Source organism: Prionailurus viverrinus, chromosome B1, assembly GCF_022837055.1.
Source record: "Prionailurus viverrinus isolate Anna chromosome B1, UM_Priviv_1.0, whole genome shotgun sequence".
Classification (NCBI taxonomy): Eukaryota; Metazoa; Chordata; class Mammalia; order Carnivora; family Felidae; genus Prionailurus; species Prionailurus viverrinus.
Genome location: NC_062564.1, coordinates 152,919,468 through 152,937,307, shown reverse-complemented (window position 1 = coordinate 152,937,307; position 17,840 = coordinate 152,919,468). Strand labels below are relative to the sequence as shown.

Below are 17,840 nucleotides of genomic sequence, written 5' to 3'. Positions count from 1 at the left end.
TATTTTAAGATGACAACATTAAGCATTGTTTACTACACAAGTCCCTGGTCTGAAGAAAAAAAAATAGATTTGCAATCAATCTTTTAAGTAGGGAGAATGCAACAGTCATCAATTTGTAATAAGTGAAAGATCTTGTTCGGGTTTTGTAGGGACAATAGTGGGATTTATACCCTATAGGAATAACTTATCTTGGCATTGTTATAACTACTCATTTTGTTAAAACAGATGTTTTGCTTACTGTAAATATAAGGAAGTATGAAGTAAAACTATGTATGCAAAAATAACGTTATATAAAAAATTATACATTCAAAAAGTGGTAAGTCCTTTGGCAAATCCAAGGAAAAACTGTCCTTGGGGATTGATCTGATTACTTCCTCACTGAGATCTGTCCCAGTGACCTAGGAAGTACACATGAAGGATTTACTAAGCAATGAGCACAAGTGAAAATAGGATTTGCCAGTGTGGCTCTTGACTACAAATTTTGCAGCAAGTAAAACAGCCTTAGCTTACCTCAAAATGAATTGCATATCCACAGATAAATCACCAACAGCATTTGAAATCTTTCTCATGTGTCAAGAAAAATCTAGAATTTAAGTAGTCAGACACTACAATGTGTGATAAAACTTCACTTACTTTGATATTGTTTTCATACTGTGGCTCTGTAAACTGTGAATTTTACTTAATGGGAAATCAGAAATATATTTTATAAATAACTCTCAAAAACACCATGAGGGTAAGAATGAAAGTGTTCAGATCTTGAAGGATCAGCAGAATGAGGATATGTAAGTAATAACAATATCTTTTTGTATGTTACTTTATTTCTGAAACTAATAATTAGCTTACTGAAGAGAACTAAAATCAATTCTATATCAGCTGTGACAACTGTATACCATGCTGGTGGGGGGTGTTGATTAGGGGGGAGGCTTTGCATGTGTGTGGGCCAGGAGTATATGGAAAGTCTCTGCCTTTCTCTGAATGTTGTTGTCAACCTAAAACTGCTATAGAAAATTAAGTCTTTTAAAAAAGGAATTGCATAATGTCTATTTTACAGTTGATTACCAAATACTTAGCGTTATAACTTCAGTTAGGTGTTAATGTTATATGGTCAGATGTTCCAAAAGTAAAAATACATTTTTATTTGTTTCAGACTTGACAAGTAAAGATTTCCCAACAGAGAACAGAATGGACTATAGTGGTAGCTGAATGGTTCATAAGCATAAATTAAGCTGTTTGGGAAGGCATAGCCTATTTATCTTAATATTTGTTGTTTTAAACATAGAGATTATTATTAATTTCTACCTAACATTCATTAAGCCATGACTGTTGAAGACTAAATTTAAATAGGGTGATTAGAAAAAAGCTACCTGGTATTTACAAAATGTCTTTTAAATTAAAGGACCCCATAACCCAAGAGTTGTCATTTTTGGCAAAATAATCCCCACCTTGACTACATTTATGGATGAACTCTGTGAATTTTGCCATACATACAACCTCACACATTTCAACACAAAACAGTTACTTTTAAGTTGAAACAATTACTTAAGATGGAAATACAAGTCTTAATTTTTTACTGATTTAATAGTGGAAAGTTACGGAGAAAATGTTGTTTGAGGTCAAAATGTTACAGGTTTACTTCTGAAGTGAAGGTAAACAGACTTGAAATATGTCTCTTTCAGAAAGATATCAAACTTTTTTTCCTCCCTGCCAACTGAAATGAAACCAAATTTAACACCTTTCTTCTAAATCTGTACAAATACATCAGAGTCTGACTCTCCCTTTTCTTCTGGTTATGCCAGTAACAGCCCCTCAAAATTTTGTGGGGACACGTCTGCCTCTTAATGTCAAAAGGAAACTCAAATTCAAGTGAAGCCCTAAAGTAGAGGTAGAAAGTAGCAGCTCAGATGGTCATGCACCTAAAAATAATGTAATGAAATTCCACAGCCTGCTAATACATGTGATATGTGAACCAAAACAGGGCTATGTACCCTTGATTTAAGCAGATTCATCAGAAACTTTTTTGTTTTTCTTTTCCTATAAGTTTATAACATTCTGTTTTCCAGATTTAGATAGAAAGATAGATAGATAGATAGATAGATAGATAGATAATAGATAGATAGATGATAGATAGAAGGAATTGGAACCATAAATTTAATTCGAAAGATCCAAAGTGAAAGAAAAATTCAAGATACTCATGTGAACATGTGAACATCAATCAAGCCACCCATTCAAGGGAAACATTTGCAGTATTTGTGGTGCTATGAATGTAACTAAAAATGGAACGCATGCGCTCACAGAATATGTTAGCAAGATCTTCTATACAAGTCCCAACAGTCTTTTGAGAAATGTGTACAAATTAGTGTTCTTTTGAAACACAGTATTAGAAATTCACACACCTGGAAACAGAAAATTTGAAGCCTCAAGTCCTTTAAGAGGACGAAGCAGTCCCTGCCACCAGAGCACAGTCTCATCCCAAACCTAACAAACTTACAGAAAGAGTGACTCAATTCTGTGCTGAGAAAGAGAAAGATCATGGCTGGATCACTTAAAGAAAATAATTATTAGTAAACTAAGGAAATTTAAAAGATAATTCAAGACATGGTTTTCTCTCCCTAATTTACCAGCCTATTGTCTATCCACATTTCCCTCTACTTGGACATCCTTTTGCTCTGAATAATTGAAATCATCTCTACTGTAACCAAAGTGTATCACTTTCAATCATAATATTATCTCCTCTATTCAAATGCAACCTCCCCAACGTGTATACAATAATGTCATTTACTTATTTGAATAGGAATTGTTTATAATTAGTAACCATCTAACCCGTAAAACTATCAGTCTGGTGATAAAAGAATTGTCTTTAGCAATACAAAGCTAATTAATATCAATGATTTGAGAAATTATGAAAATATGTCTCACTGACACTATGGAATTCAGACCTTGAAATTCAGATAAAATTTCAGTTTGTGACAATTTATTAAAGGAATTGTATTCCTATTTATATTTCATAGTAAAATGAATGTCTTAGAATAAATACTAAATTTCAAAAAGTTTTGTCATCATCTTTGAGAGCAACGACATCTTCCTGGGATCAAAAATAATAAAACAAGGCAAGGTCATGGATATTGAATGTAATGAGGAGAGGGATTTACTTTCTTCCCTTTCATTTTGAGTTTTTGTTTCATTTGCCATGGACTCTGAATGTGGAAAATTTATGAAAGGATTTCTGTCAAATACATAAATGTGCTTCTTTCTCAGAAATCTGTGGAACGCTAGAAAAACAAAACACCAAAGACACTGAAGAATGTGGATGCTTCCACTGCGAATGTTGGAATTAAATATTTACTATTCATTATTCTGATGACATGATTATGTGCCACAATTAATTAGAGTTAGGGGCACTCACTAATAAGAAACATGACAACTGCTTGAAAGTCCTAGCTAAAAATTTGGTTTTATATTTGACTCCTAAATCCTATTTGCCAACTCTCACCACTCCACGTGGTGTTTCCTACCTTTTTTTATAGATGACCTTCTCACTGGCCCTTGTAGTTTAGTGTGGCAGGTAAGAAAAAAAAAAAAGGCACAAGTGCCATTTATTGTATGCTTATGTGATCAGAAGCCTGGGTTGGGAGAAGAATGAAAAAAAAAATTACTGTGAATAGCGAAGTGGGTTCATCAAAGTCATGTTTAGCCATCCTGAACACTAAAAGAAATCACAAAATAAAATAAAATATACTTTATCTGTCTTAGATGTTGAATTTGAAATTAGGGAAAATGAATGCTTCTAACAGCGAGTGATAAAAGAGACTCAAACTTTCCAAAGCTTACTCAAGAAAATCGAAATTTGGTAAAAAAAAAAAAAAAGCTATTTTGGAAGATTAAACATTATGCCTGTTTTCGGGAAAATGGTGATAGAATGCAACAGGCTCCATCATGCTCTTTCTTCGGAGTGGTGAAAGTTCGGATCACCAAGTATCAGTGGGTTTCCTTACTTGTGCATGCCATTGTGGGTGGATCAGACTCCCTCCTGAAATAATCCTTTTCACAGACACAAGAGGTTGAAGCTTCCTCATGGGTAAAACTGTGAGGTGGACATTTGCTGCAGGTCTGGCTGTGAGGTGAGGCTTTGAAGAACCCAGGTCTGCACACTGTCAAAAGAAATAAGAGACTAAGCTTTTCCTTGGAACAGATGCAGTGTTTGTTTGGTGAATAATGCCATTATTTTGACTAGTATACACAGATTACATATAACACAATATTTGCATTAACTTCAAAAATGTTTCACAAGCTTCGGAATCATAAATACCAGCCTATTCATTCAGATAATCAAATATTTAAGTATTTAAATTAAACATGTCTGGAATACGTGTATTTTCAGTGACTTCTATGCTGCAGGAGCTTATAAGAAATTATATTATGAAAGATAAATACTTATATGTACTTAAAACTTAAGTAGTCTTTTGAGTATAGTTTTCGTTAACTCTGTTATTAATACAAGTGTGTTGAAGAAATGCTAATTTTCCCCGATGCTCATAGAACAGTAAGGTGCATAGTAGGTGCTTGAAATTTTATTAAATTAATTAATTAATTAATTAATAATTAGTAAGTGTTAAGAGCTTCATAAATTTTGTTATATTTGGGAGAAAGCATGGGTGAGCTGGTGTATCATTCACATTATATTGATTCCAGGAGGAGTCCGATGTTAGGCATTTACTTTACATTTTACTCCATTTTAGAACTATTTGATTCAACAAGCATCTATTCTGATATCAGTCATATCTATACTGTACAAATTATTATGATCTATAAAGGACAGAAAATGTGTCTTATTCAATTTTACATTCATAATACTTATCACAGTGTTCGACCACAGTAGGCGATCCTAAATTGTTATGTAACACATAAATGAATGAAAGACATAGCATGAAGATTGTGACTGAACTATTCAAACTCACATAAAGAAAATGTTCTTTGGGTATCTGTGTTAACATTTCTGTTGGTGGTCAAATAAGTATTAATAGAGTTTATCTTTTTTTTTTTTTTTATTTCTGCTCATTCCCTGACCTCTGGTATCCTTTCTTCTGCATGGCTAATAAAACCAAACTTTTATTCCAACTTTCAATATGTGGGCCAGTTGAAAACCACCAAACTGATGGTTTGATTACCTTTTAGGGTTTAGATTACATAAAACTAATCAACCGCATATATCTTTTCTATTTTCAGAATTCAGTACATACACTTAAGAGCATTTATTCAAGCATCAATTTGCTAAAGCTGAAAGGGGAACTTGTATTTCAACAGAAAATTTTGATAGACATAATGAATTTTGGCTAATTTTCATGTGCTATAAATGATTTGGGTTTTTAGTAATCCATGCTAAGGCTTTTTGCCATCACCATGAATAATCAGGAATTGACAAAAATGAGAAGGGACTTTTTTCAGTAGATCTAATTATAGCGATAGCAAAGCCTTAATGCTCTTATAAATTCAGAGAAAATGTGAAGGTATTTGAAAGATAAGAAGAGCTTTTTGATAGTATTAGGGACATCCTTGTAGTCAAATGATTAGGAAAAGATTTAAAATATTATTCTTCTTATAATAGGATTGCTGTAGCAGCCAATACCATTCATTGCTAAGTTATCCATTTTTTTCTTCTTTCATCCTCTGCAGTAAAACCGTTCTCACTTTAAACACTATTTATTTTCAAAGACATGAAGTGTCAATCCACAATTCTGCCTATTTGGAAATAAGTGATCATTTATGAAACAAAAGGCATTTATTTTCTTTTAATGAATGCCTGTTAACTTAAAAACTTATTTTGATACCATACACAACACTGTTATTTAACCTTCCATAGAAACTTTGGAAACAGAAAGAAATGTAAAAGTAAGTTAAGGTGGTAAGTGTCTCTTTCTCACCAGCAGTTCAACAAAATCCTTTCAGCAGATGAGTAGGACAGAAATTTTGCTTGGTACTAGGTTACAGAGGTAAATAAGATAGACATGTCTCTGCCTTTATGAGTCTTAACAGTATTACATGAGTAATTATAAATATGATTATGACAGAAAAAAAGAAAGAGCATGGAAGTGAAAATTGATACCTAATTTAGACTGGAATATCAAAAAGACTTCTTGAGGAAGCTGAGCCTCTGCTGAGATTAAAACAAAAAATTAAAAAGGAAAATTATCCAATTTGCATTTGCATTAAGGGGGGGGGCACTAGAGTGCATTAATATGCATTAGAGGGGCAAAATCCTTGTAAACAAAGAAAACCGGTGGAGAGCAAACGAGGAGATAGAGAAAACTAAAAGATCAGGGTGATAGTAGACTTAAAATGGCAGAGATAAAGTTAGAGAGGGAAAAGGACACCAGGTCACACCTTAGAGGTTTTATTGTTTGAGGTCATTACACAAATTTTAAGCAGGGAAATACTGAGATCACAATGATGTTTGACAGATCAGCGTGGGTAATGGATTAGACAGGAATAGGGATGGAGCCATTTTCTCAGAGAACTCCAGGTATGAAATGAGTTTGGGGAAGATAATGATTATGCTTAAGGTATTATTTATTTTGAGGTTAAAGAAATTCACATAATTTACATAAGCTACCAACATTCCAGCTTTCATAGTTATCACTTAGAAAATTAGGATGTTAATTACACCTATTAAAATATACATCATACATCCTCTATAGAGAGGAAAACTGTGAGCTCAATGTTTTCCAAGAAAAAAAATACATGTATATGTAATTATTCATTGCCTTCAAATCATGGGCCCCAATCCAAATGGGACCTACAATGCTGCAAGACAATTTTAGTATTATTTCCTTAGTTAACTTTGGTTTTCAGCACCAGCATGATTATTTTGTAGCTTCTCCTCTCTCTTCTTATTCCTTAGAAGCTCTATTCCTTTGTGATCTCTCTCTGGTACATTTTTCTGTGTGCTGAGAAAATAGAAGTCATTAAAGAAACTTGCTTATTTTCCTATCACCAAATCTCCAAACCTATGTGCACTTGTAGCCACCCTCTCTCCCTTCTTTCTTATGAAAAATTGAAATGTGTTTTTGCTTCTACCAATGAAAAGTATCTTTATTTGAATTAAGAACCTCATCTCTACTCTCTGAGAGTAATCTTTCAAATTATCTACTATCCCTTTTGCATACTCAGTTTCTCTCTCTCTCTCTCTCTCTCTCTCTCTCTCTCTCTTAATCTCTATCTCTCACCTAGTCATTCATATGACCTCAATACAGTTTTCCAGAATTTTTCAATGGAAACAAAGTGAAGCACAACAAACAAATAACAACAATAAACTATCAATCTCACTTGATCTCAGTTCTTTCTGTAGCTATCAAACAGTTTTGCTACCCTTCAGAACACAATTTCTTAAATTATTTTTCCATACATGCACCTCTAGTTCCTATTTTAAATCACACATTGGCATAGTCCACTCCCCTGAAATTGGTTTTGTTAAGATTGCAGTCATCTTGTTGCCATACTTCTCAACAGCATTTGATCATGTCATTTTTGGGAAATTCCAATTAATTTTATTACAAAATGCTAGCATAGTCTGCAAGTTTCCACACAAAAAGAAATCCTTCAAATATGGTCTTCTCCCACACTCACTGTCTCCATCCATACTAATCTACTTATAATTTCTTGCACTTGGGAAAGTCTTCTATCTGCTTCTAAATATTGCAGGAAAAGCATTCTAGCCAAAGAAGAAGAAGTGTAAGAAAAAGTTTGTAGTCCATGATAAGGACTTTGGATTTAATCTGAATGCATTTGGAAAAAACTGGGTATTTTTTTTTTTTTTTTTGAGGACACTCCTTCTGTCAAGCACTGTGGCAAGGGATATTTATATTGTGGTCAGAAAATAAAATTTGTACTTGAAAGTACCGTGAATCCACAACATATATGGGGAGGCCAAAAATAAAAAGTGATAATCAAAAAAAGCAAAATTGACTTTTTTTTGCATTTTAATTATGGCCATATTTAACAAATAATTATTAAGGTGAGTATTAAAATTTCTTTTAATTCCATCTCGATATCGTTTACTTAAACAGTTAAACATAAAGGCAGCTTCTCGAGCAAAGTTGTGTCAAATAATAATTGTATGTTGCCTAAACATTATTTAGAAAATATTAAACAGGTCTATTTAAGTTGAAAGAGGAGTAGGAGACAAAAACTGTATCCTATATGAATATCCTTCATGAAACTGATTAGGCAATTCTTTGGAGAGAAGGAAACTTTTTTTTTTGGAAGGAAGGAAACTATTTTTAATAATTCCTTTATTGTCCATGCTCCAAGGCTCTTTTTAAGTGCTACCTTTTCCATGATATTTGTGATGATGTCCATGGCTATATAATCTTTCCTTACACATCTTTTAGATCTAGAAACTATTTATTTAATATCTATCTTATGGCATATAGCAAAACTTTTGTCAGTTTTATGTGTAGGAATTTTCACCTGCTCCCAACTCTATATAAACATTCTGGAGAATAGAAACAGTTCATTTGATTTTCATCATTTGTAGCATAATTCAATGTATTGAGTACATATTCAGCAACATTTATTGGATGGATAAATAGTATATTTGTGTCCTTCTCAGGGTCAAAATGACACAGCAGAACTTAATAAAAGCTGATGAAGCTAAATTATTTCAATATTAACTCTTGGCAAGTAAATAATAATATGTGTTAGTTACATCTACACTGGCTACTTTAGAAGTTTTACATAAGCTACCAACATTCCAGCTTTCATAGTTATCACTTAGAAAATTAGGATGTTAATTACACCTATTAAAATAGTTTTAAAAATCTAAACAAATATACATCATCAGTGTATGAATTTCATTTGTTAAAGTTGTAAAATGGTGTTACCTAATCTAATGAGAAAAATTTTGTAAGTTCTCAAAATTGTCAAAAATGTTTAAACTGATAATTTAGGATTTTTTCCCCACACTTTTTTATTGTCAATTAAATTATTTTTAATGTTTCCAAAAAACTTTAGCCTTAAACGTTCATCACCCTTGGGGTACCTAAGTGAATTCATCTTACAATTCAGGAACATGGTCACCAACAAAAAAATGTAATGTATAAAATACTGGCTAGTAATATTGAATATTATCATTCTCCCCACTAGAATTAAAATATACAGATCATTTTAAAATACATCCATATATATAAAGAAATGGGAATAGAAATGCACAGACTGTTTTTGTCAATATTGTTCAAGATATAATTAATCTTCAAAGTGTTATTGGATTTATCCAATTATGCTTTATTAAGAATGACAGAAAATCACTATGAGCAAGAGTTTCACCACAGTTCTATTATATGTGAATTATTGGAGGATATAAACAAAATCAAATTTACTTTTTATACAGATTTTTTTAAATGAAGTGCCCACAAGATAGTTCAGCCCAAATTTAAAAGATGCGTTTAATTAGAAAATCAGCATAACATAACATAAGATTACAACTAAAAATAATCTGATAATATGTATACCAAAATTAAGATGATGGATTTATCTTTATATTTAAAATATATCCTGAGCATAAAAAAAAACTGATAATGAGTTAAAACAATGATACATTAAAAGAGGTTTTGAAGTAGGAATTCTATTTTTTAATGTAAGTTATTGTGAAATTGGCTAATATACAGTGTGTACAGTGTGCTCTTGGGTTTGGAAGTAGGAACTCTAAAACTTGACATCTTTTGAATGCTTGCACACAGAAATATGAGAAAGATACTACTCAAGAATTTAACAAAGCTTGTTAGTTAGAATACAACTTTAGATGGTTAAAATAAATAAGCTGATTTTAACATTGTAAAATATCAGAGAAGAAAAGAATAGTATATTTTTATTTTTTATTTTAATACCAGCTTAGTTAACCCTTACACAGGGTTATAGTAGTTACAGGCATACAAGATAGTGATTCAACAATTATATACACTATTAGTTAGTGCTCACCATGATAAATGTACTTTTAATCCCCCTTTCACCTACTTCATTCCCTCCCACGCCTCCCTTCTGACATGCTGTATTTATTTTTTGATATGCTTTATTTTAAATGAGTACCCTCACTTAAAGTTATTTTTTTCAATAAGAATACTTTTTACTTGATGCCTACTTCAGAATACATGGTTCTAAAAGATATACATAAAATTTCTATCTAAGAAAAGTGGAATATACATTTTCCTCAAGTACACACGGAATTCCCTGGTTAAATCATAGAAAAACAGATGTAACAAATTTAAGAAGACTGAAATCATACCAAGTATATTTTCCAACCTCAATGGTACAAAACTGAAGATCAACAATAAAGCAAAGCTGGAATACATATAATGCAAATATTAAATATTTAATATGTAAATATTAAACAATACACAACTGCACAAGCTGTGGGCCAAATAAGAAATCAAATGGAAAATCAAAATTTATCTCCAAACAAAAGAAACAGGAAACATAATATTTCCAAACCTATAAGATGCAGCAAAAATATATCTTAGCATGAAATTCATGCTAAAATGCTTGCACTAAAAAAAAAGAAAATTAAAATAAACAATTTAGCATTATACCACAAAGAATTAAAAAAATAAAAAAAAACTTAGCTGAAATTTAGTAGAGAGGAAATAATAAAGAAAAATCAGAAATAAATAAAATAGAAACCAGAATAAACAACAACAATATTGAAAGAAATAAGTAAAAACAAACAAAGTTTGCAATGTTTTAACTATATTAACTAACAAATAAGGTAGAATACTCAAAAACCAAAATGAGAAATAGAAGAGAAAATAATACAACAGATAACCACAGAAATACATAGTATGACAGCAGATTACTATAAGTAATTATATAACCAATAAATCAGACATTTTAGAAAAAGGCCAGATAATTCCTAAAAATACACATTACCAAGATGAAATCATGAATCTTGATTCCAAGAAATAGGAAATCTTCTTAGACCCATAAAAAGCATGGAGGTTAAATTAGGAATAAAAAAAAAACAAAAAACAAACAAACAAAAAAACCTCCCAGCATAGAAAAGCCCAAGACCACATGGTCTCATTGGTAGATTCTATCAAACATTAAAAAAAATAATAGTAATTAATGACAATCATTATCAAAATCTTACAAATATTGGAATAGAGGGAACTTATTCAAAATTATTCCATGAGGCCAATACTACCCTGATACCAAAGCAGGATAAAAACGATATAAGAACAAAAACGTCTAGTTTGTCCCATATAAGGATTGTTACTGAGACATTCTTGTGACATCCATTTGTATGATAAATGTTTCTCTATACCCTCAGTTTCCATCTGCAGGTGTCTTTAGGTCTGTAACAAGTCTCTTATAGGCACCATATAGATGAGTCTTAGTTTTTTAATCTATTCTGAAATTGTATGTCTTTTGATTGGAGTGTTCAGTCCATTTACACTCAAAGTAATTATTGATGATATGTACTTACTATTATTTTACTTTTTTTTTCATTGTTTAGTCAGATTTTCTCTGATCATTTCTTGCCTTAGCACTTTTGTCTCTCCTTTGCATCTCTCCTATTCTGAATGATAGCTTTGCTGGATAGAGTATTTTTGGCTACAGATTTTTCCCATTCAGACTTTGAATATTTCATGCCACTCTCTCCTGGCTTGCCAAGTTTCTGTTGAGAAATCTCCAGCTAGGCTTATGGATTTTCTCTTGTAAGTTAAGGGCTTCTTTTGTCTTGTTGCTTTTAAGATTTTATTCTTTATTACTATATTTTGCAAACTTAATTACAATATACCTTGGTATTGGCCTGCTCTTGTTGATTTTTTTTTTTTTTTTTTTTTTTTTATTTTTTTTTAATTTTTTTTTTTTTTTTTTCAACGTTTATTTATTTTTGGGACAGAGAGAGACAGAGCATGAACGGGGGAGGGGCAGAGAGAGAGGGAGTCACAGAATCGGAAACAGGCTCCAGGCTCTGAGCCATCAACCCAGAGCCCGACGCGGGGCTCGAACTCACGGACCGCGAGATCGTGACCTGGCTGAAGTCGGACGCTTAACCGACTGCGCCACCCAGGCGCCCCTGCTCTTGTTGATTTTGATGGAAGTTCTTTGTGCCTCCTGGATCTGGATGTCTGTTTCTTTTTTTGTTTTGTTTTTAAATTTTTTTTTTCAACGTTTATTTATTTTTGGGACAGAGAGAGACAGAGCATGAATGGGGGAGGGGCAGAGAGAGAGGGAGACACAGAATCGGAAACAGGCTCCAGGCTCTGAGCCATCAGCCCAGAGCCTGACGCGGGGCTCGAACTCACAGACCGCGAGATCGTGACCTGGCTGAAGCCGGACGCCCAACCGACTGCGCCACCCAGGCGCCCCTGGATGTCTGTTTCTTATCCCAGATTATGGAAGTTTTCTGCTATTATTTCTTGAAATAAATTCTCTGCCTCCTTTCTCTCTCTTCTTCTTCTGGGACTGTATAATAGGAATGTAATTACATTTGGTGCAGGCACTGAGTTCCCTAAGTCAATTCTTGTGTTACATAATTCTTTCTCTCTTTTATTCAGCTTCACTATTTTTCATTATTTTGTCTTCTAGGTCACTAATGCATTCCTCTGCCTCTTCCAGCCTTGTGTTCATTGCATCAAACCTCTTTCCAATCTCATTTATTACATTGTTCATCTCTATTTAATTATTTTCTTTAACTCTTTTATCTCTATGGTGAGGGTCTCAGTGATGTCTTCTATTGTTTCCTCAAGCCCAGGGAGTATCCTTATGATCGTTGCCTTAAATTCTCCATCAGGCATGTTACTTATATGTGATTTGCTTAGATCTCTGGCTGTGGTATTATCTTGTTCTTTCATTTGGAACGAATTCCTGTGTCTTGGCATTTTATCTAAGTCTCTGCTTTCTTCTCTGTATTAGATAAGCCAGTTTTGTCTCCTGCTCCTGAAAGTAATGGCCTTATACAGAGGAGGTCATGTAGTGCCAGGTGGCTGCTCTATCCTTTAGGCCAGGCATCTGCAGGGGTGCTCCTTGCCTTTGGGGGCAGTGCTTTGTCCCTAGCTTGAATGTGTTAAGTTTTAACTAGATGTGCTCTGCTATAATTGTGGAATGAAATCTGACACCAACTCTACCAGAACTGAGGCCCTGCAGAACTTTCTGGTTGGGAGATGTGGTGTAGACAGGGATTTGTGCTGGTCTTCTGGGGTAGGAGCACACTACACTGTGACTGAGGCAAGTGTGACTGAGGAAGGCAGTCTGGCCAGAGTGCAGGGAAATGGAGCTTGGTTTAAGAAAGTGGAGCAACCAACATCAGCACTGTGCTATATCTCCCACTGGTGCCAGTGGTTCTGTGTTTATGCTGAGGGGTAGGGGAGGGCAATGGTGCTGGTCAGCTCCTCTGTTCCAGGAGAGGTGTCTCTGTGAACTCTGCCTCCCAAGGACCTTTCTGAGAGGAGTGAATTTTCTTCCCACTGTGTGCCCTAGGCATTCTTCAGATTGCTATTTCCATGCTGTGGGCCCCTGGGTTGTCTGCCTGCCTTCTCTCCAGGAGCAGGGCAGTGCCATCCCAGTGCTATCTCAGCCAAGTCCACTAACCTTTAAAACTCCAGGCTTTAAGGCCCACTGTTTGTAAGAACTCATGAAATCCAGCCCCTCTTGTTTTCTAAGCTGTGGGGAAAACATTTTCTTTGTGCATTCCCCTGTGCACTCTTCTCTGTATAGATCTTCTCAGCAACCATGGCTCCCTCGTCTTCACAGCAGTTGCAAGCTATTTCTCCCTTAAACTATGTCACTGCACTTCCTACCCTCTTGGATATGGCCTCTTCTCTCCCTTTAGTTATGGAGTTGTTGGGTTTTTTTCAGTCTTCTGGAAGATTTCTAGAGTATGTAGGGTGATTTGATAGTTATTTGTGTTTGTGGGACAAGAGGAGGGTCTTCCCTTTCTGCTCTCATTCTGGGGACTTCTTCCAAAACAAGAACACTATTGATAAATACATTGTCTCTCTCTCGCTCGCTCTTTCTCTCTCTCCATTTATGTTTATGTTTATAATTTAGGCCTCCCAAGTATTAACAGAAAATCCAATAAATTACATGGTAATTATAAATGAAGAGTGAAATTAATTGCTACATATCCCTTATATATTCATTCATTCAATATATGTAATGAGCCATGCTTATGTGTCATGAACTGTACTGGACACTGGGCATGCGTACGTAATTAAAACCTATTCATCGCCATCATGCCATTAAATAACTCAGTCATTTGTAACAATTGCTTACACATATTTTGTCTGGCACATATTTAGACTTTCATTGATTAATATTGTTTAATATAAATACATACATTTTAAAAAAACTCAAATGACACTCAAAATGACACTCAAAAATGACAATTGTCAAAATGACAATTCAAAAATAGCGTCATGTGTGGGCATGTGTGTGTTTGTGTGTGTACAGAGACAAAACCTCATGGTCCCTCAGTAAGATACTAAACATATATATAATCGAATATCTTCCAATTAAAAATAAAATACAGATGTGTAACTTTAGAAACTTTAGGATTGTATCACTTTAACATTTTAATGTTTCTAAATCTGTATCTTTTATATATCTTTTATACAAAATATATTCTATATTTTATAGAAATACTGTATCATCCAGTGTCAGTGATCAATTGTAATACTGACCCACCTCCCATAGTTCAGATAAGAAACTATCACTTCCTCTACAGTTTAGAAAAGACCAGAATATCCTTAAATTTAGTAAAAATGTATTCTATACCAATATCTCTTCCTACTTTATGTCTAAGATTAGCATTTATATACTTCATAACTTATAGCTAAAAAAATTAGAAAATACTCAAAATTTAAAACATACTGAAGAAAATAAATATCAATATAACCAATTTATAAGCTAGGATGGAATGTTTTCTTTGCTCAAGTAAAGCATGTTGATCAATTGTATTTTGTTCAATGTTGTATGGAAACCAATTTGACAATAAATTTCATTAAAAAAGTATTAATTCACAAGGGATATGTTTCAGAAGATAAAATAGTTAAATTTTAGTTTCATAAGTCTAAATACCAAGAAACTTGCATAGTATCCTTAGAGAACATTCTACAGTGATATGACAATATGTTTCTCCACCTTGCCAACACGGACATGCTTAAGATATAGTAACAAACCATGAGGCTCCTTGTGGCTTGGAATGGACTGACACATGATCCCTAAGCTGTGGAGAGTTGTAAATCATATTACCATTTTATATTTATCTAGCTGAATCTCCATTAAAATAAAAGATACATAATATCAGCAATTTTTCAAAGACTTCTACAACCTATCTACATAAGAATGAATATTTATTAGAGATAATAAAACTCATGGTATCTCTCAAAGCAGAGATTATTTTCTCCCTTAGTTACTGATGGATTGAAATTCTCTATAATAACACATTATGATAGATAATTTTAAAGTTTTAATTATTAATTTCACTGGATATTTTTCATATCTCTGTAGTTTCCATAGATACTTAAGGTGATGAACAGTTTTGCTCTCCCAAACAAATACATATGAATCAATTCAGATCAGCATACTTCAATAATAGTGTGTGTAGGATATGTATGGAAGTGCGTGTGTATATGTGTACAAAACACTATTGATATCTCGTTACATATTTTCCCTTTTATTAACATTTTACTTAGATAAAGATTGAAAAGGATACATTGAAGGATTTAGGAGAAGTTAGTATAAAATATTTTTGAACTAAACATTATACCTTCTCTACCTTTAAACATTATCCTTACTTTTTCATGGATACAAACAAAGAGTTATATATCTAAACAAGAGTTAATCTTGACATCAACAAACACCATATGCAATTGTTTTATTGTATCATTTTGGTCCTATGAACAACTTTGCTTTTCAACAGTGTTTCACAATTTAAATTCTTTGTGAGTAAGGAAGCATGAGCTATCAAATATGTTTGAAGAATCCAGATCTCAGTGAATTTTTAATTTACAAAATCAGAAAAATAGTAATTAATTTTAATCAAATTAAATCTTTGAATTTTAAATGATAAATCTTCTGGTACTATTTTTTATTATGCATTCAATCAGTGAAAGGATTAAAACTGAAAATAAAAATCCAGGAGATGACTAGATTATGAAACATTGATTTTAGAATTCCTTTTTAGAATACCTAAATTCTTTTTAGAGTTATCTAAAAGTTAGCACCATGCCTTGAAAATATTTTAAACATATTTTTGTGGGTTAATTCATTTCCAAAATGCATAATTCTTTTATATCTTCCCAAGAAAAATTAATGTTTATAATTATTCTTTAAGTTTAGAGAAAAGCCAGAAATCTATGCTTTTGAGAATAAACATATTATGGAAAACTATACAAAAGGGGAAATCTGTAGATAAATGCTATCTTACCTATAACACAGCACAAAGTTTAGCATTTGTTTATTGATAAAAGGACATATTTTCTCTAAATTAAAAGGTAACCAAGTGCCCCACTTACATTTTTCTCTCATTGTAGGCACAGATAATTTTTCTGTACAAATTGCTGGAATCTGATGCCATCTAGGCCTTTTCACGTTATTTCAAATTGAATATGTTAAAAAATTAAACATTGATGAATATCATAAAATAATCTTATCAGTCTTTAGTGTTTTTCTTCATTATAGAATGATTCAATCCATGTGCTTTTCTGACCATTATTTGTGATAATATGTTTACTGCTTTGATAGAAGGGATGTATTGTTTAAATATTAAGCTAGATGCTTTATCGTGTAATTGAAAGAAAAGCTTATAGCCTGTGTATTTGATTTGATGTATCCATTATGTCTAGAATCAGGTAGTGAAAGGCAGTTTGTATACCTCATGTCTGTATGGTCAAAAAATAAGTCCAGTTATGAATCATGAAGAGAATATGTTCCAGTTAATGCAATAAAACTTCCATGAAGGGATAAAAACATCCAACATAATATATGTTTTGAAAGTATATGCAATGTCTGACTCAGGGTCTTGGCCTTGACAGCTAAGGTAAAAATAGTGATTTCTGTTATGAGCATTTCTCCTTGTACCATTGGTCATTACACCTTAGTTCAGTAACTCAGAAGACAATACTGGCTGTGTAACAAAATAATACCTCCTCTGATAAGATGAAAAAGTACACATTAAATATGTACTATTTTAAAATAAAGAATAAACCATTATATGTAGTATAAGTGCATTTGTGATTACATTCTCTCTTTACAAACCAAACAACCACAACAAAAGGAAAATGTATTTCTCAGTAGAGTCACAGAATTACTGCCCTGAATGATTATAATTTAAGTAAAACTTTAACGATGTAGTTCTTTAAGAAGCATAGATAGATATAGAGAGATTACCTATAAAAAGTGTTTGAAAACTATAACTTGCCTTAAAACAATTTTTTTTTTAAATTGCCCTGATAATTTGTGGGAAAGTATACCTGGAGTAGAAGATAGAGCTAATTTTTAGCTAAGAATATATATATATATATACATATATATGTATGTATATATATATACATACATATATATGTATGTATATATATGTGTGTGTATACACATATACATACATATATATATATATATATATATATATATAGTGAAGTATAAAGAACACATAAGTCATGCAGTTGTTCTAATCCAGTTTTCTGCAAATTGTACACTGAGAATTGAAGTGAATTAAACCATTTTGCATGTGTTCAATTCATATCTATGAAATATTCTTCTTTCAAACTGAAGGTCTGTGACTTAGCAAAAGTAATTGGTTAGTGCAGTTCATTTGGTTAAAGCACTCATCTAGTTGTCCCTAATTTTCA

The 17,840-nt window shown here is 32.7% G+C and overlaps 1 protein-coding gene across 4 annotated transcripts in view; it reads right to left on the bottom strand.

Moving 5' to 3' along the window:
* The window catches only part of EPHA5 (EPH receptor A5), a 351,005-nt gene that overhangs the window by 169,996 nt on the left and 163,169 nt on the right, over window positions 1-17,840 (bottom strand). For all 4 annotated transcript variants that reach the window (XR_007151804.1, XM_047857341.1, XM_047857340.1 and 1 more), the window contains exon 4: window positions 3,993-4,148. Coding sequence is in view for 3 of the 4 variants with exons in the window: in XM_047857341.1 (XP_047713297.1) it covers window positions 3,993-4,148 (156 nt within the window). In the remaining variant the exon portion in view is untranslated. The remainder of the gene's footprint in view (window positions 1-3,992; window positions 4,149-17,840) is intronic.